General features: G+C 36.4%; 2 protein-coding genes and 1 pseudogene across 2 annotated transcripts; all 3 read left to right on the forward strand.

Annotated features, from left to right (window-relative positions):
* The first annotated feature begins 5935 nt into the window (after positions 1 to 5935).
* LOC103943828 lies at positions 5936 to 6977 on the forward strand (annotated as a pseudogene).
* Positions 6978 to 15510: 8533 nt separating this feature from the next.
* LOC125475031 lies at positions 15511 to 17097 on the forward strand. Its single transcript, XM_048579367.1, has 4 exons — positions 15511 to 15829; positions 15966 to 16034; positions 16282 to 16788; positions 17093 to 17097. The coding sequence occupies exons 1-4, from the start codon at positions 15511 to 15513 to the stop codon at positions 17095 to 17097; spliced, it is 900 nt and encodes a 299-aa protein (XP_048435324.1).
* A 3125-nt stretch (positions 17098 to 20222) lies between these two features.
* Positions 20223 to 21949, forward strand: LOC125474877 (ankyrin repeat-containing protein ITN1-like). Its single transcript, XM_048579083.1, has 2 exons — positions 20223 to 20692; positions 21141 to 21949. Exons 1-2 carry the CDS (start codon positions 20270 to 20272, stop codon positions 21756 to 21758), a joined length of 1041 nt encoding a protein of 346 aa, XP_048435040.1. The 5' UTR covers positions 20223 to 20269; the 3' UTR covers positions 21759 to 21949.
* Positions 21950 to 24111: the final 2162 nt, after the last annotated feature.

A 24111-nucleotide genomic window follows, 5' to 3' on the forward strand; every position in this document is an offset into this window, starting at 1 on the left:
ACTTGATTCTCCTTCCCCCTTTCAACAAATCATGGTGGTTGCTTCACATAAATGTCCTCGTCAAGACTTCTCTTTGTATAAATCCTTTAGCCACAAGCCTTGCCTTTAATCTTTCAACTTTCCCTTGTGCTTTAAGCCATAAAGGCTTCTTCCTTCGCTTTGAGATAAAACATTTCACATAGTGTATTCAAAAGTTGTCATCACAATCTACGAACTCAGCGTGCAGAACCTTCGGGTTCATCATATTCCGGTTCTTAACAAGTCGAGTAATTCTTAATGGAGAGAAATAGAGAGGATCAACTTCACTAAACTTATGTGGGAGAAGAAAGATCTTGCGCATTAAGTGTGGCTTCGTTTAGAGTAGTAGGCATCTGATCTGTTAATTTTGAAGCAGAAAATCCACCCAAAAATGAGCTGGATCCCTTCCCTTCTCGCTTACCGTCCAACTCTTGGTTTCTAAGCACATTACTTCCACAAGCATCGTGGAAAGAAGATCCGTCATACGTCATGGATGGAATAATAGAATTATGTGAACCAGATATGTTAGAATATACCCTTTGGTGACCTATATCGCAAGCATCCAACATACCTAGCCTTAGGTGCTGAATATGTGAAAGTAACTTCTCATTTTCATAATACATGTCCGGTAGATATATATACACCAGCTGAAATCACATATATTACACCACAATCATCAACAACATCTATTAGGGAGGTATGTAAAGCAGCAATCAACCTTGTAAACATTCTCCTACCAGAATAATCACCATGTTGCAAAACTCGTTTGTAATCAACTCCATCAAATTTAGTACTGTGTTTCTCAGAACCTAGAGACAATGCTTCTTGCTTATGAAAATCCAACTGAGGGTTGAGTGCTAAAGTCTGTGAAATACCTAAATGTGCAATATACTCACCGGACATTACTCCATAGAAAACAACTAAGCCAGATGCATTTAGACAAATAAGAAGGTTATCAGAAAACTGGAAATCTGTTCATTGTACCACTGAGCCAATATTTGGACATTCGTCAAGCTTCACCGAGGAAACACACTGAATTACCCACCTATCTGATCTAGCAACCAAAAGTACATTATTTTTCTTAGTATTTTCACTTTCATCACTAGTATTCAAAGTTACAGGATCAACCTTTGCGAAAACAAATCCAATAAAGCAATGTGAATTGCTTGAAAACAGCCTGGAGCAGCACTTGTATAAACAGTTCATTCCAAAACCAAAAATATTAAACAAAATTTCAGATTTGAAATGCGGACCGGATGAAGTCAAATGTGTATTTATAGACTTATCACTCTCTGACTCATGAACTCTTTCCTGCCTGCACTCATTTGACACTGAATCACTGTTAGAAATGAAGTCCATAAACGGTAAATTACTATAAAACAAACCAAATGAAATAACTTTCGCAGAGCAAGGAAACAATGACTTTTCTAGGGATTTGGTCAATACATTACCATTGTATTCAACAATTTCAACTTTTGTCAGAAAAGATTGCCAACTATTTCTTAGAAGCAACTCATTTGGGCAACTTGTCGTTCCCGGGCACATTTCACTTGTTATGAGGAGTGTCACTGTCTCCATTGGATATGTTTAAATCAATATTTCCAGTGGCTTTAACACTCAAACTGGTTGGTTCCTCCACCACCATATTTTCAACTAAGGAACCTTAATCTTGTGTGATCGAAAATATTATCAAAATCTCAATGGGACGAGTTTATGTATAAATCTGAAATGGTAAAACACACCACCCCTGCACATACTCACCATGCAGTGCATTCCTGTCAACATCAGTGTTTTCGGTGGATTCAACAAAAACATGTACCACACCAGACCTTGTTTGCCAGATACAAACAAAATTTCAGGAAATAAAGCATCCTTGTGCTGATCATAATTATGGCCACATACACCCCAATTGGTTTGATGTCATGAGATCCTACAACCAAGGACCAAACATTGTTCTTTGCCATGTATTCCGTAGCCAAATCACAAATTGAAATTCCTCCCCTATGTGATCTTCCATCGCATTTGCATTATGAGAATGGACTTTTGATTATCCCTTTCCCACATTACACATTTGCTGTTGCGTGCTTTCTTCAGTTAGTGCAGTCGGTTGAGGTAGCTTGAAAGCAACATCAAATTATAGCATGCCTAAATGCGTTTCAATCTTTAGTTTCCAAGCTTTAAAGTTATTTCCAATATGAGACTCAACATATTGAAACTTGCATAATGATTTCATACGGATTTGTAAATTCATATGAGAATGACAAGAAGTCATACAAAATCTATAGAACCAGTGACACCTTTAGGCAAGACACTTTCTATATATACAAAAGATATGAATTGCAAATCTTGTATAGCCAAGCACAAAATTATGTAACACTATGTAAATACCACACCTTTAGGCAAGAAGATTTACATGCACTACATGTTTTTATAACTCACAATACATTGGTTTACAACCGACCCAGTAGATTCATTCTTTGGAAATATTCTACTTGTTAAATGTATATAAACCACAAACTGATCATCTTTATTGAAATCATATGAGCAAAAGAATAAATAGAACACTTTGGTGATTCATTTAGACATCAAATGATTTAAACCCAGCGGGAAATTTACAAATTGTTCGTCCGTGCTTCGATTTAGGCCCATGATACCTTTCCGAAAAGAGAATGACGTTGTGATTCAAACACACCACTTTGTTGTGACATAAGGATGATTTTAGTCATCCGATACCGTTTAGGCCTCCAAAACCGCAATTTAAGTTATGAAGATCAAAATTTTACTGTGCTTTTTGGGGTTTTTTTATTTTTTTATTTTTTTATAATATTTAGGGTCCCAATATTTATGTTCTTGAAGGAAATAATCAAATTCTTCATAATTCTAGTATTTTGGTCAAAATGACTTGGTTTTGGCCATACCGATTCTATAACTATGGCATGCATGTTACATAGGCAAGATCAGTTTAACCAAGGAAATTAGTGTGGAATCCAATACACAAGTAAGCATATTGTAATATATGTGAATCATTAACCCCAGCACAGAAGCATATTCGAAGCATATTCAAAATTTATCAAGATCATATGGAAAAAGAATGATCGTTGAAATTCTGTGTGTTACAGTAGCAGATCGTATAAGTAAATGATTGTGTACGGTTATAACTAAGAACAAGAACAGAAGCAGGGGTTTAAGTAGTTAATTCATCATGAATAAGAACAAAATTCAAAACAAAAAGAAACAGAAGCAGCGGAAGCAAATGTGAACATTATACGCAAGCAGTGTATTTATCATAATCAAGTTCTTGAGTTCATTGCAGAAGTTGGTGGCTCTGATGCCATATGTTGAACTTAATTATATACTTCATTTAGAGATCAAGAACAACCCTGCATGATGAACTACAAACTAATATACACGCATGCATTTATACTAGTCATAATTTTCATTAAATCATCATTTTGCAGAAACTAGGGATGCACTTACTTGTTGTCGTAGACGAGATGATTGAGATGAGATTTGGACCTTCCTTTCTCTTGGAAACGGAATGGAACTCTTACTCTCGATAGGACAAGCGTTCACATGATGAGAACCCTGTAACTTACCCGATAAAGGGGATCAAAACCTGACTTATAGGACGCAACTGCTCCACCTATCATGGTAGCAGTTGCTGTCAGTTTTCTTCAAGTTTTGTAACTGTCTTCCATCCATAATTTGTACAAGTAATATGGTTTTCTCACTTTATATTAAATGTGTACTTAATGAATATAACGTATACTATAACCATATTTCCTTTATTAAATGGTTTGGACCATTTCTCACACAAAAGTTCTTACACAAAAAGGAGGAGAAGAAGTGAAGGTGAGAATAATTTTAAAGAAAAAGATGATGGCAGTGGCTCATCCATTCCTTCCTTCAACCTTCTTGCATGGTGGGGGACTGGGAAAGATTTGTTTCTGACTTTCTGTTAGGAATTTGAGCATGAAAGAATCTGAAACTTTAACCGTGACTAATAATGCATGTGACTTATGAACCATGAGAATATATATGACCAGTCGTGTGGGATCCGTGTCCATGGATTTGCTGAGGTATCTGGTTTTATGACGACTTAGTTCAATGGACTGGAAAATATTCAGGTTTAAATTGCATATTATATATCAAAGGTTAGATTTTTCTCGTATAAAATCTTCCCAGCTAGTAACCGACTTAACGTTGAATTTTTAAGACAAGGCTCATCTTGCTCGAAAATTCTAGAATGGATACCAACCCTTAACATAGATCAGATGCATGAACGGCAGAATGTGTGTTGAGAGTCCATATATCACATCAAGAAAAAGAAGATTTTGTATGTATTTACAAAAGTTTGGATCTTACCATATTGCCAATTAATATTATAGTAGAACTTCACTTTCTTTCATAATCAAGAATCCAACTGTTAAAGAATCCCATTACATGCTATGCTCCGGTCTATAAGAAAAATCTCATCTTGTTTAGATATACTAATTTTCTGATTCTGGCCTTTGAATTTTTTACTTCACATATTGAACCTACATTAATGAAGCTCAAACTTGAATGTAAGAAAAGGCCTGTTAGTGCCAATCTGCGATAAGGATCACAACTTGAATGTAGGAAAATGAATGTACAATCCCTTAACAAAGGTTCTTAAGCTAGACGCTAGTCAGACGGCGGGCTCCCCACCGAGGTAAACTAGGCTAATTTAAGTAGATTTATTATATTGTATAAATAAGTGCCTAATTATACTTAAAAAAAAACAATGAAAAAACTTATATTTTAAACACATATCGAATTAATAGTAATGAAAATGTAAGGAGCAAGGTGCAACCTTTTATTAGTATTACTTGTTTTGGCACTAAAAGCACTTTCTCATATCCCCATGAGTTAGACAATACTATGTTATTTTCGATGCTTAAGTAGTTTTATTTACATTGTTCGTTGGAATCATAGGAATTCCTCTCTTCAATTAGCAGGAAGTAATAGATTTAGATCATGAAGGAATAGATTTGGATATATTATCCAAATTGTTAAGTTCATCCATAAATATATTACATCAAAATAAAAATAATTTGGTGGATTGGTAGGTGCCTAAGGACCAATCTAGAGTTGCCAACCTCAAAGCGCTTAGGCGGAGATTTTTAAAACAATGGCTTAATAAACTTAAGTCTGCAAAAGTAAAGTTTCTCTAATTTGAAAAGAAAATTACCGATCGACGACTTTTCAATTTTCCTATTATTTTCTTTGTAAACCATTGTCTAGCACCATGCATGAACTTTATACGAATGTTTAACAGTACTGTGGAAGAATAATGACGTGCATGCAAAAAGATGGACGAACGGCATATATTCCTGAGGCAAGTACAATATTAAGAACACAATCTAATGTTTTTTGGGACAACTTGTACAGGAAAGGTACAACTGTACGTGTTCGTTGCAAAAACTACAAATAGTCAACCAATGTTCGATTTCCAAATTCCATAAACTGAAAGATTTGTGGAAGAAGTTCAAAATTGAAAAAAAAAAAAAAAGAGAAGATGATTAATTGCATTTCATGAAATTTCAGGGAACTCAATTTCGGTAATTATTCACTAACCAGAGATTTCCAGAAGAGGGTTATTTTTAATGCATGTTTTTATTTTTTTTCAATAGTTTCAACGCATTTTTATGTTTTAGGGACATTGAAAAATCTCATGTTTGGACGAATTGTCTGACCTCAAGTTTGCCCTGGTCATCCCACCTTTTTTTTTTTTTTTTTTTTTTTTTCTGAACAAAATGATATTATCTATATTAAGAAGGAAAAGATGGGCTTAGCCTCACAATAAGCTAACAATAATGTGATTCAACTCGCATTTGGCGAAAATCGAACCTAAGACGTCTCACTTACAAGTGAAGAAGAATACCACTAACATTGTATGAAATTTAGAGGAAATATGGCAGCCATATTCAAGGCCTAACCTCCAAGCAACTAGAAAACCTAATCAACATGGAGTTGTACTCGAAGAAATTGAAGGTCTCATCCGAGTTCACAAAGACGGATACGTCGAAAGGCCTCCGATGATCCCAAGTGTCCCCAGCACTCTAGCTTTACCACCTGGTGTCGCGGCCAAAGACGTTGTCATTGAAAAATTTACCAACTTATGGGCACGTATTTATGTTCCAAGCCACCCCTGAAACCTCCCCATGATTGTCTACTTCCACGGCGGTGGATTCTGTGTTGGATCTGCTGCTTGGAGCTGTTACCATGAGTTTCTGGCCAAACTTGCTTCACAAGCAAGTTGTGTCATCATCTCTGTGAATTACCGTTTTGCCCCCGACAACCGTCTCCCTGCTGCTTATGATGACGGATTCAAAGCCCTTATGTTGGTAAAACAACAAGCTCTGAATGAGTGTAGTGAGCAAAAGTGGTGGTTAAGTAAGTGCAATTTGTCCAGCTTGTTCATAGGTGGTGACAGTGCAGGGGTTAACATAGCCTACAATGTCACCACACAGTTAGGTTCATGTGACCCCTCCATTTTAAGGCCATTGAGTCTCAAAGGCACCGTCTTGATCCAACCCTTTTTCGGAAGAGAGGCTCGAACTTGGTCTGAAAAGTGTGCAACTCAGCCTCCATACTCCGCCCTAACTCTGTCAAATTCGGACACGTATTGGCAGTTGTCTCTTCCCTTAGGGGCCAGCAGAGACCGTCCGTGGTGCAACCCTCTAGCGAAGGCCAGCGTGGCCAAATTGCGCGATTTAAGGTTCCCAAGCATGATGGTATACGTATCGGAATCGGCTATATTGAAGGATAAGAATTTCGAGTTGTGCAACGCGTTGAGTAGCATGGGGAAAAGGGTGGAAACTACAATGCACAAGGGAGTTGGACATGCATTCCAAGTTCTGCATAACTATCAGCTTTCTTATTCCCGGACCCAAGAATTGATATCTCAGATCAAGGCCTTCACGATCAAGCAATAATAGCTATTTCATGGATTCTTTTTCTAGTTTGATATTTTATTAGGGTATTATGTAATATATTATGCTGAAATTAACTTAATATTGAAACTTGTTAATTACTTGTTATGTATTATATTTTCATGCTATATGAATTTTGTTCACTTAGTAATCCGTTGTGTGAGTTCGAGAACGTCATATTTGATGGAATCAACAACCAGCAATGAAGTCTTGTTGATCCATCAGATGAAGGATTCATGTGTGGATGATTGTCAAAACCTCTACAACAACTTGCATGTGATTTTTTAGTTTAAAAGATTGATCCAGAGAATGGCGGCAACTTTCTCGAGATACAAAGTTTGATTATATATTCCCTTTCTTTTGGATATGGTAGACCAAATATGAGTAGATGGTCGAAAATTTGGAAGATATACTGCAAGTCATGGTGAGTGAGAGATATTCTCTCTGAGAGTGAAAGCCTTCTCTCTCCGTGATGAGAGTAGCAGCTACACTAACGATTTTCCTCCTGCCGCCGGCCCTAATTTCAATTAGGGTCGGTGGCAGCCCTTCCTTCTTCCTCTCTGCTTCCTCCTTCTTCTTTTTATGATGTTTTTCCCTACTTTCCTTCCTATTTTGCTTTCCCTTTATGGAGCCAAACATAATTAAGAAAATTATGGAGGTGACACGTGAATTTTTGGGTTAAAAGCAAAATTACCCTCGAGGCACACCGGGATTTCTACACGCATGCAACAGACAGTAACGGCTCAATCAAGGAAGAGTCAAAGGTGATCAAAATGGTATTTATTCAAATCCCTCTTATCACTCCTCATCAAATCCTTATTCAATAGGTAACTCTTAAAACTTCCTATTTAATTTGGCTTTAATTACCATGTTAATTGCAAGATATTATTTCACATAATATCTAGCAATTATTCTCCAAATACACCATATATGGCCGACCACTATTCTCCAAATAGGGCCGGCCACTCTATAAATAGTCCTATTATCTCAAACTAAAGCTAAGCCATTTGCTACCCATAAACTCCTGAACACATTTTTTTCAAAATTCTAACTTTGGCATTAGAGATTCTTCGACCAAAGCCCCCCATTCATCGTGGGCGCGTGAGGTTTTTGGCCTTAATCTTAGGTGTTATTATTTTGCAGTGCATTTTCATCAAAGGAGAAGATGACAGAAATTTGCATCCACACCCTTTACACCCTGATTTTCACAGGTATATGATGCTGCCTTCAGATCAAATCATCCATCCATCCATATACATATTCTTATTTTGGCTTCCACTGACTCCATCTCCACTCTGATTTGCAATCAATTTTAACTGCGAAGTGATGTGGTCTGCAACTGAGAAAGTGCGTAGAGTTCCCGTGTTCACAACGGCTCGAGTAGCAACACCACATCCTTTTCTCAGTCTGCCATTTTTGGTAGTGTTGCTTATGGCGATCCCACAGGCTTCTTTAGTTTCTCTTAATATGTGGTTGCGATCAGTGAGATGTTTTCTAGTAGAAGGCGAATTTCATCTTCTTTTCATCTCTGAGGTGTGGGTTCCTGGCGAAAGTTGGTGGTGGAGGCCCGTGACCTTTGTGGAGTGTAGTTCCGGTGCTTTCGGCGGTGTCGTTGGAAGGAAGCAGCTAGGTATAGCTTCTATGGTTTTTTTTTGTTTTGAGCCAAAAACTTTGTTTTAGGCATCTAGGATTGAGGTCCATTCTTTTGCTTGGGTGGTTGTATTTGGGTCTCAATTTGTGTAATTAGTTGTGTTGTGTGAATAAAGTAACCTTTGACAAAAAAAAAAAATACTGCAATTCCTGATACTTCAAAATCATCTACGCGTGGACAAGACAGTCATAAATTTGACAACTCTTCATTTTATGATATTAAAAATTCAACAATATAGAGATTGAGTTCGTTCAGTCCAAGTTTATCATAGTTATAGATGAGATGGTGAAGTTTAAGTATTTATTTTACTTTGCCATTGTTAAACTTTGCAATTTTTTGAAATTAGTTTATACCACTGTTCTAAAAATTCCTGGCGCTAGGCGGCTGGCCACCGTCCCGATTAATCCCTAGGTGTTTGAAAATTAAGGGCATCGACCACTGTTCTAAAAATTTCTAGCACTAGGCGGCTGACCACCGTCCCGATTAATCCCTAGGTGTTTGAAAATTAAGGGCACCTAGACCTACTTACCCATTCGCCTAGACCACCTTGGCGCCCGCTTAATCCGCCCAAACCCTCCTAGGCATTAACCTAGGTCGCAACTTTCACTTAAACAGAAAATAAAACCTCAATTTATACAACTGTTTCGTGTAATTCTATTTAGTTTGAAGAGCATTGTGATTATGTGAAATCTCAAAGGCACATTATTTCAATTGACAAACATGTACGCTAAGGCACGTTTGAGGAGTGCTTTCAATCATTTAACAGCAATTCTCAAACGAACTCCTATAAATTAATATAATATTTGGACCACAGTTATCGATCATGATCACATTTTTAATTAAGAGTGAGACCGACCGAAATCTTTTTTATTCAAACCCAATGTTTTCCTACATTTGTGTTTTAAAGACTTTTCGGCCCAATTAAGAAACCCAAAAAAATTACCGACCAACCATTGGCCCAATTTTGATCAAATTCAATTAATTGGAGGCAAAGAAGTCAATCTGCCCTAACTCAGCTATTTTCCTCTTTCGCGAGCTTTTCTGTATCAATCAGGTAATCAATTTTTTCTGCATCGAATTTTCTTAAAATTTTGAAATTATTATAGGTTTGGATTTAGGGTTTGCCTTTTCATGTTTTCCTTGTCCGAATTGGTTTCCTTCCTGTGGATTGTGTTGGTCTGAATTGTTTGTAATTCAGGACACTAAGTAATTTTTTGTGTGTTTTGTGAATTCAGACTGCAGAGAGAAGTTGTTTGGGCAGGAATTTTGCTGGGAAGGGTCCCTGGCTCGAGCACACAACTCCCCTAGGAGTTGGCACTTTGGTTGTTTGTCAGGCTCGATGTTTCAAGAGGAGGACACAGTTAGTTCTGAAATGTGCCTTTGTGGGGCCTTAGGTGTAGGCCTTGAGGCTCACAATCAAAACTAACTGAGTGTGGAGGCGTGTCACTGCCATCTCTATATGACAGATGTAGAACAAGTGTATTTAAGCCGATTACTTGCGCCCTAAGTTATTCTAACTTCTTGTTATCAAAGGATTGTCGTGGATGAGTTAAGTCCATATTAAGTTATTTTCTATGCCTTGAGACCAAGAACTTTTAGTTCGTTATCTTGTATGCTTAAAAGGTGAAGGTCCAGATCTGATTAAGTCACCAGTTTGTTTCCCATTTAGCCTTTTTAAGTAAGCTAGATCTGAGCACTAATGGGACTTTGGATCGTCAAAAGACCAAAAACGACTTGAACATATACTGGGAAATACATTGTAACACCAGATCTATTGATTTAAAGACAAAACAAAGAGAATCGAGCAAGATTTCACCTTGTCAAGCAAGGTCTAAACATCTTGCGGTCTCTTCTCCTTGTGGTTACAGGGGATTGAGTACTAAAACAGGATGAAAGATGAACAAGTTTACATGAGAGAATCGATACTACAACATTTGGGAAAGGTAGTAGAGTTTTTACACTAGACAAAAGATGTCTTTCTAAGGAGAATCTATGGCTAAAAAGGTGCAGAGTCTGGACAAAGCGCAGCTTTCTGGGTATTTGCTTGACTGAGAGGCAAGTTGTATATTTGTTTCTTTGATTGATTGAGCGTCTTTGTCTCTGGGCCCTCTTCCTCCTTTTATAGACGAATTAGTCTGACTGCCTGTAGCTTTGTTCTTGCTCGAAAGCAACTGAAGGGTAGTGACTCATTAGTATTTTACCATTTTTGCCATTCAGAAAGCGCTTTTGGGCTGGGAGTAGGTTGATTTCCATTAGTTGTTACTTCCCTTGTAAGCAACTAGCCTTTACATTAATGGGGGAGCGCCAATTAGTCTTGAGATGGACGGTCTGAACTTGGTGCTGGGCTTTGAGCAAGCCTCATTTCTTTAGTCTTTTTGGGCCCTCCTTCCTTTCGGCCCAAAGTTCAAATGTTAACCCAAACAAAAGTATTATTGTTATGGATGGAATTGGGATGTTGATGAACCCAATTCTATAAAGACCTGGACTCTTGAGGGAGAATCCGATGATGAAGAGACGGGTATGAACGTTGACGGAGAAGCCTATTGCACTAACAAAGAGGATGGAGCTGTCTTGGAGATTGATTCCGATAATGAAACAGCTGCACCTGCTCTACAGGATGATGAAATTGATCCATTAGACGCTTTTATGAATTCTACGGTGCGGCCTAAAGTGGAGAAGGTGCCCAATGCTGATGAACATTCAATAGTTTCTGTTGAAAATGGTTCAAATAAATCTTTAGGCAGAATAATTCCTGGGGAGGATTCGTACTCGGATTATGGGGACATTGGGAATAATGACAATCCCTTAGAAGACGAAGACGATGATGAGTTCACAAAAAGGGTGACAAACGAAAAAGTGGAGAAGCTTTCTCTAGCAGACCACTCAAAGATAGACTATGAACCATTCCGAAAAAAATTCTACATTGAGGAGAAGGAGATAGATCTAAAAAATGACCCCAGAAGATGTGGGTGCATATCGAAAACAGTTGGAAATGAAGATACATGATACTGGACTTACAAACAAAATCTTGGAAATGATAAAGAAGCTCGACTATGAAAAGCCAATGCCAATTCAGGCTCAGGCATTGCGTATAATTATGAAAGGTCGAGACTGCATTGGCATTGCAAAAACTGGCTCAGGCAAAGCCCTTGCATATGGATTTTATTGTTTGAATAGCTATGAATTTGTTTGGTCTTGCTTTGCACAATTTTCAATCCACTTTTGATCTATTTTTTTCCTTCTTTTGTTTGTCATTTCCCCTGGTGCGAGGGGCATTATGTTCATATGCTCGCATGCTCAATATTTTCTTTGTCATTACGAAGCTGTGCAAGAGATGCGATCATGGTACGAGTCTTCAGTTTAACGAGTGTTTTAGAATCTTCTAGTCCATGTTGTTTTTTTCTTGTTCATGAGTTGTAGGACCAGTGAATTCTTTCATTTGGGTTCTTTCCTTGGTGCTTACCCAGGTTTTGTTTGGGAATTGCTGGAGCCGATCAGCTGCCCTCCAAAATGGATTTGCTTTTGTGGCGTTGTTCGCTATAACGGGTTACTGAGTTCTGCAGAGATAACTAACCCTTTACAATTTGCTTTAGTTTTGCTGCTTTCGACTCTGTTCACTTTTTGATTGCCGTGATCATTTTATTTGTTGCAAATGCGTTTTATGATCTAAATTATGAATAGCAGGCTTTGGTTTTGCTTTCTAGTTAAGATTTTTAGTTTTGGCTTGTTCACGTTCTTTTGCTTCTCATTAGCTGATTTAAGTTGTCCTCTTTCTTGTGGAGATAATCTTCTAATGTAGACAGTAGTTAACCAACACAGTGATGATATATTGATGTCTTTTGTTCGTTTCAGCTTCAGCTATCAACAAAACATAAGCCAATCGGAATGATTCCTTGCCAAAGGTCAGAAAATCCCCGCTTCATTAAGTATGCTGTCAGTAGATTTTTATAATGAATAAAAAATAAAGAACAATCAAGAGGCTAAAAATTATAATATGATTGGAAGGAGAAGTTCAATATATATCGTAATGGATTCTCTGATTGATTCTTACACATAACATCTCTCTCTTACAAACTGATATAGCATTGATGATGATGACGATGACGATGGTGATGTTGAACGTGGTGCGATTCTTCAGTTTGAAGGCATGTATGTGCTTTAGAATCAAGAGATGTCAACGTGGTGCGATTCTTCCGTTTGAAGGGATGTGTGTGCTTTTACAATCTTCTGGTCGATGTTTTGTCTTTCATTTTTTTTTTTCTTTTTTTCTTTGTTTTGTTCCCTGAGTTGTGGGACCTGTGAATTCATTCATTTGGGTTCTTTCCTTGTTGTCCAGGTTTTGTTTGGGATTTGGTGGAGCCGATGAGCTGCGTTATAAAAGAATTTGCTTTTGTTGGAGTTGTTAGCAATAACGGGTTACTGAGTTCCTTTAGAGATAACTAACCCTTCGCACTTTGCTTTAGTTTTGCTACTTTTGACTTTTTCACTTTTTGATTATCGGGTCATTTTATTTGTTGCGAATAGGTTTTATGATCTAAATTTTAGGAAATTTGTTAGTATGTTCGGAATATGGGTACATACGCCATATATTTAAATTGTAGGATCTGCTTTTGCTTTCTAGGAAGGAGACCGGTGGCTTTGTGTGTTCCCCTTCATTCAATTTTACCAGCCTAATCTTACACTCTTTTCTTTGTATAAAATTAGTAGTATTTTTTAATTCATTTTTAATATATAAGTATATATATTTCTTAATAGTAAGTGACTCAGATTGATAAAGGTTGAAAACACAATGATCATTTTGACTAAATAAAAAACATAGTAATTAAAATAGATTTTAAACATACACGGTGACCAAAAAGGTTTTAGCCTATAAAAAGTGTTCTGAGCCCAATTTCTCTACTTGTAGTGTAGTAAAAAAATAAAGAAATTATAAACGCTCGTTTTAGCATCTCACATATTTGTTTAATTCTTACTGTTGTTTTCATCTGACTTTTTCAATTCGACAATCAGAAATATAGAGTGATGTGTGAAAAGCTAAAAATTATGGGTGAAAATAGAAAATATTACCTACTTTTGAGGAGTAGGCATCAATTGCCTATACCATTGAAGTTAATTTTAACCTTACATGACTCATCAAAATGAGTTTACCTATTCAACTGCCTACACTATTAGAGATGCTCTTACTGAAAAGAAGAAAATCAACCGGCCGTATGCATGATGGGAGGAGCAAAGAACAGTCCACTTATCAAATGTGTTTAAGAAAGCTATACATATATGTATATCATATTTTTCACACATCTACCACCAGTTTCACGTGAAATATAATTTTCTAGTTATTTTTTATTCTATTAAATTCTGGGATGGTGAGCAATTTTTGTATTTTTATATGTTTTTGGAGTATTCAAACTTGACACGTGGACGTTGCAAATCCACTTGAGCTTGACATTGCAAGTAGCTTTTGCTGGAATGGTCCTCATCCTACATTGGAATGAGCCGACAAGTGATTTTCTTCGTGATGTAATTAAGTTGAGTTTCGTTGTCTTGCCTGTTAGATTTCTCTACAGCATTGGCTAGATGTTGTTTTCGCCTTGAGCGATGAGTTATATGATCTCGTCAACCAACGATAAATTTACATGATATCATTTCTCCGTGATGACTTTATGTGGACTCGTTATTTAGCAATGACTTTTTGTAGTCACTGATACAAGTATGTTGCATCTATTGTTTTGTGGTATGGTGGCGCCTCGTTGTTCAACGATGACTTGTGGTCACTAATAGAAATTTGTTTCGTCTATCGTCTTGCGACAGATTAGAATAGTGGTGTGTGTAGTTTTGGTACATGTGATAGCCGTTTAGGAGTTTACTATGGTTCCCTTGTCTGAGAAAATTCACACTAGATCATTTTTCTTGTCATTCGAGCATCGTCCCCAATCAGCACCTTTATTTTAGTTTGAAATGTTATATAAAAAGATAATGATAGAGATACTAAATTTTTAAACCAAATAATATGTCACCAATATGAAATAAACACGTTACTCAACATTTGAGTAATAATCCAATCATCAACATTCACATCAGTTGGTTTACAAAATTTGGTTTAGAAGTTTGTTCTCCCTAGCATTACTCTAAATGAAATATCAACCTATTGTTTCTTGTAAAAAAGAATTTGAAAAAAGAGAAAAGATAAGAGTACAAGTAAACCAAAAAAGGAAAGATAAAGAAAATGAAATGCTGAGATTAAAAAAAAAATCTAATTAATTGTGGAAATCAAAGCTAACAGCTGAAACACCCATAAATTGAATGATATATAGCATTGAAGCCTTACCTGATTTTATACTTTACTTTGGTCTTTTTCTTTTGTGAGAATGATATTCTTACTTGTCTTAGCGGTTGTTCAAATTTCTCATCTCACATCAGAATAAGATTCTTTCGAGTTTCTATAAATTTCTCTCCACTTCTCTCATTTGATTTCATTCTCTCTTTTCATCTTCCCAATCTTGTAACCATTTTGGAGACTTATATTTAAAAAATTGTTTATATTTTGGATTGCAGGTTCTTCCTTGTCAAATCGGGACTTTGGTTTGTTTTTGTTCCTGGATCTTGTTGATTGCCTTGCTTTCGAAATATACACACATACTATGATTTCTTCTCTTGTTCATTTATATAGAGTAGTGTCGGTTATTTTATTTTATTTTTATTGTGTCAATAGTTAGGTGGGGTTCTGAGGAGAAAGGGGAGCCCTGAATTTGGATGAGGAGGGCCACAAGGGTGCTTGATTTCCACTATAGCACTTGCCCTCCTCAAGTGGTGTTAGACAGTTGACTTTGTTTCCTTTTTTTCTTTCCTTTCATATATGCTCTATTAACATAAAATCTCGTTGAATAAATGGGCAGGTTGAATATGACAGCTACAATTGTTTCTACAGTTCTTAACCGTGAGAACTATAAGGATTGGAGTTTTCGGATGAAGACCTATTTTTTGGCCAAAGATCTTTGGGACATCGTCGAAGGCACCGTTAAGAAGCCTCCTGAAGGAGAAGAACATAAGGCTTGGAAGAAGAAGGATGCCAAGGCCTTATATGCAATCCAAAATTCTTGCGGGGATGATAATTATCCATTAATCAAGTACTCAACCACGGCCAGAGAAGCATGGCAAGATTTGTCAGAGGGACTAAAGCGAGATGAAAGACCACAAGATGAAAGTGGTACGTACACACCAGAAAAGTTGATGAGGAATATTTTGTAATTATCTTCACATGTACGCATAGGCATTTGTATATAGAAAGGGAAAAGAAAAAGAAAATTAAGAATTGAATGATAAATCAAAAATTTCATTTTCAGCACACAAGCCAGTTGGTGAAGCATATCCAAAAGAGTCAGCATTGGAAGAAGGTTTGAGTGTCACTGGAGGTATCGTCACAAATTAATACTTTTTGTACATAATTCTATTTAGTAGTAATTAGTGGTAAACGTTTAGGTTCATTATCGGTGATATTAATTAGGAGTGGAATCTCCGTCTTATATTATTATTATTATTATTATTATTTTGTTATATTTTCCATAGAATTTCCCATTTGTTTATTTCAAGAGGAATTGTATTAATTAATTATTTTTATGCAAGTATGGGAAATTTAGCAATTAACAACATGGCATGCAGGACATGATGAGAGCGATGAGAGCGTTGAGACTCTTGAGAGCATCCATAATACTTTCGCCAAATATGTCAAGTCTAATGATTGGGATAATGCGATCAACTTTCTTCGCCAACATCCCCGACTACGAAGTGCAAGATTTCGATGGGATGGTACAGCTCTTCACTACGCAATCAATGAGAGGTGCAGCGTGCGCATTATACAACAGTTGGTGGAGTTAATGGATAACGGACACTTGGAAATAACAGACCGCTTTGGTTACACAGCTCTTAGTGATTTGATAGTTCTGTCTCCAGAAAGCGTTGAAGTAGCTGAATGCATGGTTAAAAAGAACCCCAATTTACTTACCATTTTACCGAGATGGTCTCAGAAGGCTCTAGTTGTGGTGGCCCAAGGGAACGCAAAAGGAGAACGAATGGCTCACTCTCTCTATTCCCTCACTCCATCCGAAAAGATAAATGTTATTGATGCCGCTCAACTTATTTCTGACAGCTTTCGTCTTCAAAGATTTGGTACTTTTACCCGTTCGATTTTTTTTTTTTTTTTTGGTTACAAATTTTGTCTATATACGTACTTACAATGTTTTTTTTTTTCATACTTGTATTATATATAGATATTGCGTGGGATTTAATTCAACGTTACCCAAGATTAGCCATGGCTATAGACCACAACGGGAATATCCCCTTAGTAACATTGGCCAGCAACCGTTTTGCATTCAAAAGCGGAAGGCTGCTCAGTTTATGGGAAAAATTGATCTATTATGGTTGGTACATAATTACTTTATGTTTTCTCATTGTGTTTTTTTTATTTCTAAAGGATAAAGCTTGATATAAGTCCAATTTTGTTAAGTCACTATTAGTATTAGTCCACTTAGGTGAAATTAGTCCAATGTCTAGAATTACACATCATCATATTTTTATTTTCATACCAATAGCAATATACCATTATAAATATGTAAATGCACAAAATCCCTTAATAACTTCAACTCCCCCGTAGGCAAATATGGCATCTCTTCTTCTTCTATATAGTTCCCTTAATAATTTTGTGTTCAACTTTATCATTTGTTTTTTGCGTTCGTATTTTTGTTTCCACAACAAAAAATTTCTTTTACTGTTTTTTCACTTCGCTCACCCACATGTCATCTCCACGTTCTCTCTCTCTCCTCCCTCCCTCTCCCTAAAAAATAAAAACAACTTGACATGACACAACTTGTTAAAATAACGGATTTCCCACGAAAACAAACAAGACAAACACAACTTAACATAAAAATATTGGTTGAGAAGAATATTTAATTGAATTAATGATTGGGCTTGTATTCTCATCTTGATAGGTACACGCATAAAACCTCTTCCTCCCCTCAACAAGGAAAAACATGAAAGTGAGCAGAGTGATCAAGGGCATCTGTCAGACCAAAAAGAGAAGCAAAGGCATCATCGTATTTCCATGAAAGGTAATTTAAATGTCTGCAATCCAATTGGTTTTTGTTAATGACATGCCATTAACATATTTATTCCATATTTCCTAGAGTTTGTATTCATGATATCAGTAGATCGATAGAATAAAGGTCTTCTCTGATTTCAACTTAATTTCACCCATAACCTTCCACTCTTCTCGGTCGAGTAGGAAACAACCTTGATTCACCTTCCTCCTCCCCACTCTTCCACATGCATACACAAAATGGAATTAAACTTCCAAATATAGAAATCCATCCCAAACTTAAAGCTTTAATTTTGGAAAAGCACTTACAGTGGAGGACAGCCCACGACTAGGGGATCATTTTTATCTCTTGGGTCGAGGTCCAATTCCGGAAATCCCGAGATCACCGTTTCTTAGATCTGAAATTGAGGAAATTCGGCTACGAATTTGTAGAAATTATCCCGGGGTTTGAAAAGAAGACGGAAAGAGGATTGTGAAGGTATAATTTGACGGTCGTTGGTGACCCGTGGACGGCAGCGCTGTTTGTCTTTACTGGGTTGTTGTTGCAGCGTGGAAGGGAAGAGTAAGAGAGAGTATACGGGAAGAGGAGAGAGAGAATGGGTTTCTAAAATTGAAAACCTTATTTATTAAGTTCACCTTTAATACTCCTCCCGAATAAAAAGTAACAAAGAGAAAAGGAAAGGAAGGAAAATAAATAAAAATGGAAATGAAAAATAATGGTAATTAAACTTACAGAATAAAGTAAAAATCAACTAATGGTATAAAATAAATAGGGTTAATTTCTATTTACTACCGTGAAGTTTTGTGGTTTTCAATATTTGATACATGAAATTTTTTTTCATTCCAGAGTCAAACCTCAAATCTTAATTTTGGAACAGTTTCATACATCCGTTAAGTTTTTCCGTTAGAAGTTCTGTTAACTGATGATGTGACGTTCACGTAGACAATAACTAAGCGTCACGTATCAATATAAGCCCACTTCAATATTAAAAAATTAAAATAAAAAATAAATTAAAATCCCTACTCCACCCTTCTTCTACCTCCCCCAACCCCCTCCCTTCCTTCTTCCCTCTGCAACCCGCACCCTCTCCCCCAAAACTAGTCTCCCCCAAGCTCACTCCAACCACCAAAACCAGTCTCCCCCAACCTTCATTCTTCCCTCTGCAACCCGCACCCTCTCCCCCAACCCACACCCTCCATTCCTTCTTCCCTCAGATCCAAAACAAAACGTAAACAATTCGAGACCATTCTATTACTTGCTTCCATTGCACCTTAAAAGCAACGCTCCCAATCAAACGAAAACCAACACAACAGTCTAACTTCCAAAACAAAATGCAACAAAGTTCAGAACTTGCGAAACCCAGAGCGAAAACCCAATCACGAAAACTTAAAAATCCCCCTTTTTCAATCCCACTACCTAATTTTTCAGACCATCCAAACAAAAACCCAGAAGCATAAAACAAAGAATCCAAACAGACCTGGAAAACTGATGGACTTTTCAGGCTTCGCTGCATTTTTCTCCATCAAGTCCGTTTCGTTCCACCCGGTAATCAATTTTGATTAGCCCTTAATCAATTTGATTAGCTTCTAATCAAATGTCAAGCAAAACAAAAGAAAAAAGTTAATCAAATCTGTGGAGAAGAAAAAGGGGGAGTTCGGAAATGGAAGAAAGTGGAAGAATGAGGGATCCACAACGGCAGGGAACGGGAACGAGAGAAGGAGAAGTATTTGGATGGAGATGGGAAAATGAAAGGGGACGTACATATAGGAATGGATTTTGGTTTGTTTTGATTTTGACTCGTCGAGGTTGGAGCTCTCGGGGACGTCTTTTACAGAGAGAAGAAGGAAGGTTGGAGCTCTCGGGGTCGCACATGGACTTGTCAGGGTTGGATCTAAGGGAAGAAGGAACGGAGGGTGCGGGTTGGGGGAGACTGGTTTTGGTGATGAAGGAAGGTTGGGGGAGAGGGGATGTGCGGTGGGTGCAGAGGGAGAAGGGAGAATGGAGGGAAGGATGGATGTGCGGTGGGCGCAGAGGAGAACAAGAAGACAGCTTTTTATTTTTTTGTAATTTTCAATTTTTAATACGTGTTGTCCAGCCAGACTAACAGATGTATAAGGCTGTTTTAAAATTAACACTTTAGGTATGATTTTGGAACGATAAAAACTTCATATACCAAATGTTGAAAACCACGAAACTCGAAAATAGTAAACAGAAATTAACCTGAATAAATATATATCTTTAGCTAATGGAAAAATAACTGATAGGACGGAAATGGTGTTAGTGATAAATAAAATGTTTTTGTTTTGATTTTCATCAAATTTGACTTGTAATGCAGGAATGAGTTTATTCCGAAGGCTAGTGGTGAATCTTCGAACACTTTTGGGTGGGCCACAAACACATTCATATTGTTAATTGATTTTTTATTTTTTTTTATGATAGTTTTATTAATGGTCAATATTATTTTTAAATGATTTTTTTTTTTAATGAACCTAGGAATCAATCGTATATATCAGATAAAATTGGTGCATAAGCATGTCCAGCAGTTTCTACCTCTCATGTGTAAAGCAGTGAGTGAAGGATCTATAGATTTTTATAAACAAAGGAAATTGAAGGAAGCACTGTACATGGCAGCAGAACGAGGGCATGTGGAGTATATTACTCATTTTCTTACATCTTCCTCATATCCCATACTTGATTTTCGGTATAAAAACGATCAGAAACTACTCCAAATTGCTGCTGAATCTCGTCACTACAATGTTTATAATATTATATGTGAGTTTCTCCGAAAACCAGATAAAGATGGCCTCAATAAATCCGAATATGGCCAGCATTCCGATAAGCTAAAGAAAGCAATGGAGTATAAAGATAACCTCGACAATAATATACTACATACGGTAGCAAGGATTACCCCATTGTCACAAATAGATCACATTCAAGGTGCAATTTTGCAAATGCAAAGAGAACTACAATGGTTCAAGGTGACTATTTATCTATCTACATATGCTTATATTTATGAAAGTATTTTCCCTATATGTTGTTTATATATATTTTGTGGCTATAATTTTACTCTCATTTTTCCCTACTCCTTCACATATTTTTGTTATTTTATTTATTACTCCTTCACATATTTTTGTTATTTTATTTATTCAATTTCAAAGAAAAAAGAGAATGCAAAGGTTACTTCTCTTTAAAAATAAAAAAAAATCAAAACAAAAAGTTTGTCGACAGGCACACGCATAACAGGAAAAAATTGAAATTAAAAAGGAAAACCTTATTATTTAACTCCGTACTATAATATCATCCTACATGCTTAACTATTGATTTTAGGTTATGTGGTGTTTCAAACGACAAAAGTTCAAGGATTTATACAAAGAGATAAAGATTTCAAAGTCACATCCATAAATAATTTGATCTCCAAAAATGCAGGAGGTGGAGAGCATTGCAGAACCCAAGGATTGCGAATCTGTAAACAAAGATAATAAGACACCACGAAAAGTATTCAAGGAGAATCACAAAGAATTAGGGAAAGAGGCAGAAAACTCAATGAAGGAAACTGCAACTTCTTGTACAGTTGTAGGTGCTCTTATTGTCACCATAATGTTTGCCGCAGCATTCACAGTTCCTGGTGAAAATGATAAGAATGATGAGAAGACAGATCTTCCTATATTCTTAACTAATAAGGTATTCACAACTTTTATAGTTTCAGATGCAATCTCGCTCTTTTCTTCAACAACCTCGGTTATCATGTTTTTGGGCATTCTCACATCACGTTATTCTGAAGATGATTTTCACAAATCCTTGCCCACAAAAATGATAATAGGCCTTTTCACCCTCTTTTTATCTATCGCCACCATGATGATTGTCTTTTCTTGTGGCCTTTACATTATTCTTGACGGGAAATCATCGATTGTCATTCCAAGCATTTTGCTTGCCAGTGTTCCAGTTGCCTCATTCATATGGATGCAATTTCCGTTACTTAAAGATTTATCCATTTCTACTTTTGGACAGGGAGTATTTGATAGGAAGCAGAAAAATTTGTTTTGAATTCCTATGTTATCCTTAGTTGGGTTTGGATTTGCTACTCTTTAAGAAACTTGTACAAAGAAGCCAATATATCCGCGGGCTAATTATGTAGTCGCTTTTTATTTGACAATTATGTATGTACTTTATATTTGACAACTATGTATGCACTTTCTATCCTTAAAGAAAATTTCTACTTCAATTTATATTTTTGAGTTTTCTTTTTTGGTGAATTTCTATTTTGAGTTAGTTACTAAGACAAGCTCTATATAGGCTCTAGTTTTTGGTTGATAAAATGAATTCAAAGCAACCTCAAAAGGAGGAAAAGTACATCAATGTTATCTCAAGCAAAGAAAAACATAACCCAGCAAGTAGAGATTAACAAAACTAAGCCATACATGCATACAAACAGAGGGCAATAAAAGGCACCGCCGAGCCAACTATTAAAATACCAGAGGACATGGTAATTCATCGCGTGACAAGACCAAGATCAAAGACATCATATTTTTGAAAATACACATACATCCAAAAATGTTTCAACTTTGAGAAGACAATTTACGTGTTAGTAGCTTAAAAAGTATTGGAACATGAGAAACCTTTCCACAAATGTTATCAACGTTGACAACGATGAACGCATCATAAAATATAGTGTACCGGCTCATATTTTAGATACGCTGAGAAGCCTCTCCCCACAATTGCCACAGTACATGCATTAACCATCATTCATAATTGGACCTAGGAAGACATTAAAATTCCTTGTTAGAATTCTCTACCAACTTCCAATTTCAATGTCTGCAGACTGCATGCACCACCCAACTAAGCATTCAACCATATATAATACATTAACCAATGCTTAAACACACAAGACATAAACAAAATGGGCAGATTGAAACCGAAACAGAATAAGGGTTTTCTCGGATTTCACCTTAATTTCACCCACAACCTTCCATTCTTCTCGGTTGAGCTTGGAAACACCCCAATCTTCCACATGCATACACAAAATGGAATTAAAATTCCATATAAAGAAATCGATCCCAAAACTTAAAGCTTTGATTTTGGAAAAGTACTTACACTGGAGGACAGCCCACGAGGAGTGGATCATTTTTACCTCTTGGGTCCAGCTCCAATTCCGGCAGGTTTGGTCGGAAATCCCGCGCTCACCGTTTCCTAGATCTGAAATTGAGGAAATTCGACTACGAAATTGTAGAAACTATCTTGGGGTTTGAAAAGAGGACAGAAAGAGGATTGTGAAGGTATAATTTGACGGTCGTTGGTGACCGGTGGGCAGCGGCGCTGTTTGTCTTCACTGGGTTGTTGCAGCGTGAAATGGAAGAGGGAGGGAGGAGAGAAAGTGAGAGAGAATGGTTTTTTTTTCTTCTAAAATTGAAAACCATATGGGAAATTTGAAAAAGTAACAATATTTTAGACCTTGTATTGAATTATAGCCACCATTTTAGTTTTATGATAATTCTAATCAAAACTTGATATAAATGTACTAATATATCCTTAATGACAAAAAATTTTCCATTGCTCTTAAGCATGAAAAAAACAACAATTAATTGAGATCTTGAAGCATACAAGAGGTAGCCTCTTGAATACTACTTAGTACCCCTACTCTCGAAACCCTCCATTTCCTACGCTTTATATATATATACACACACACACACACATGCCTTTTAACAAAAAGGATCCCTATTTTTCAAAAAAGGGTGCACACCTCTTTTTACTTCTCATACATCCCTTGTTAATTTATGTCCGTTAATCTTCTTCAATTCATCCAATCTAACAGTTGAAAACTAAAAAGGTCTGGAAAAGTAAAAAGGAGTGTGTGGATATCACACCCCTTTAAAAAAGAATGAGAACACCATCTTGACTGTTAGATTTGATTTTAAGGAAATTTTGTGATTGAGATTAAATTACAGGCTACAGAATCTCAACTACAGAATTTCATTAAAATCAAATCTAACGGTCAATAGTTGTCCCCATTTAAAAAAAAAAAATAAGGATCCCTCTTGTTAAAAGATTCCATATATATATATAATAGTTATTCAAATGTAACCAGAGAAGGGAAAATAAATTAAAATGGAAATAAAAAATAAAGGTAATTAAACTGACAGCATAAGGTAAAATTCAATTAATTGTATAAAATAAGTACATATTCTTCAGCTAATGGAAAAATAACTGATATGAGGGAAATGGTGTTAGTGGTAAATAAAATGTTTGTTTTGTTTTTCATCAAATTTGACTTGTAATACAGGAATGGGTTTATTCCGAAGATTAGTGGCGAGTCTGCATACACGTTTGGATGGGCCACATACACATTCACATTGTTAATTGATTTTTTTATGATAGTTTTATTAGTAGTCAATATTATTTT

Source organism: the organism of the source record quoted next, unplaced genomic scaffold, assembly GCF_019419815.1.
Source record: "Pyrus x bretschneideri cultivar Hongxiangsu unplaced genomic scaffold, Pyrus_bretschneideri_v1 Contig13, whole genome shotgun sequence".
Lineage (NCBI taxonomy): Eukaryota > Viridiplantae > Streptophyta > Magnoliopsida > Rosales > Rosaceae > Pyrus > Pyrus x bretschneideri.

What these genes read in the sequence shown, in the direction of transcription:
- LOC125475031 (XM_048579367.1), top strand. Translation starts at nt 15,511, where the DNA reads ATGGGCAGGTTGAATATGACAGCTACAATTGTTTCTACAGTTCTTAAC. An exon ending in AAGACCACAAGATGAAAGTG is followed by an intron (nt 15,830 to 15,965) that starts GTACGTACACAC and finishes TTTCATTTTCAG; the next exon opens with CACACAAGCCAGTTGGTGAA. An exon ending in AGGTTTGAGTGTCACTGGAG is followed by an intron (nt 16,035 to 16,281) that starts GTATCGTCACAA and finishes CATGGCATGCAG; the next exon opens with GACATGATGAGAGCGATGAG.
- LOC125474877 (XM_048579083.1), top strand. Translation starts at nt 20,270, where the DNA reads ATGTGTAAAGCAGTGAGTGAAGGATCTATAGATTTTTATAAACAAAGG. An exon ending in GAGAACTACAATGGTTCAAG is followed by an intron (nt 20,693 to 21,140) that starts GTGACTATTTAT and finishes CCAAAAATGCAG; the next exon opens with GAGGTGGAGAGCATTGCAGA.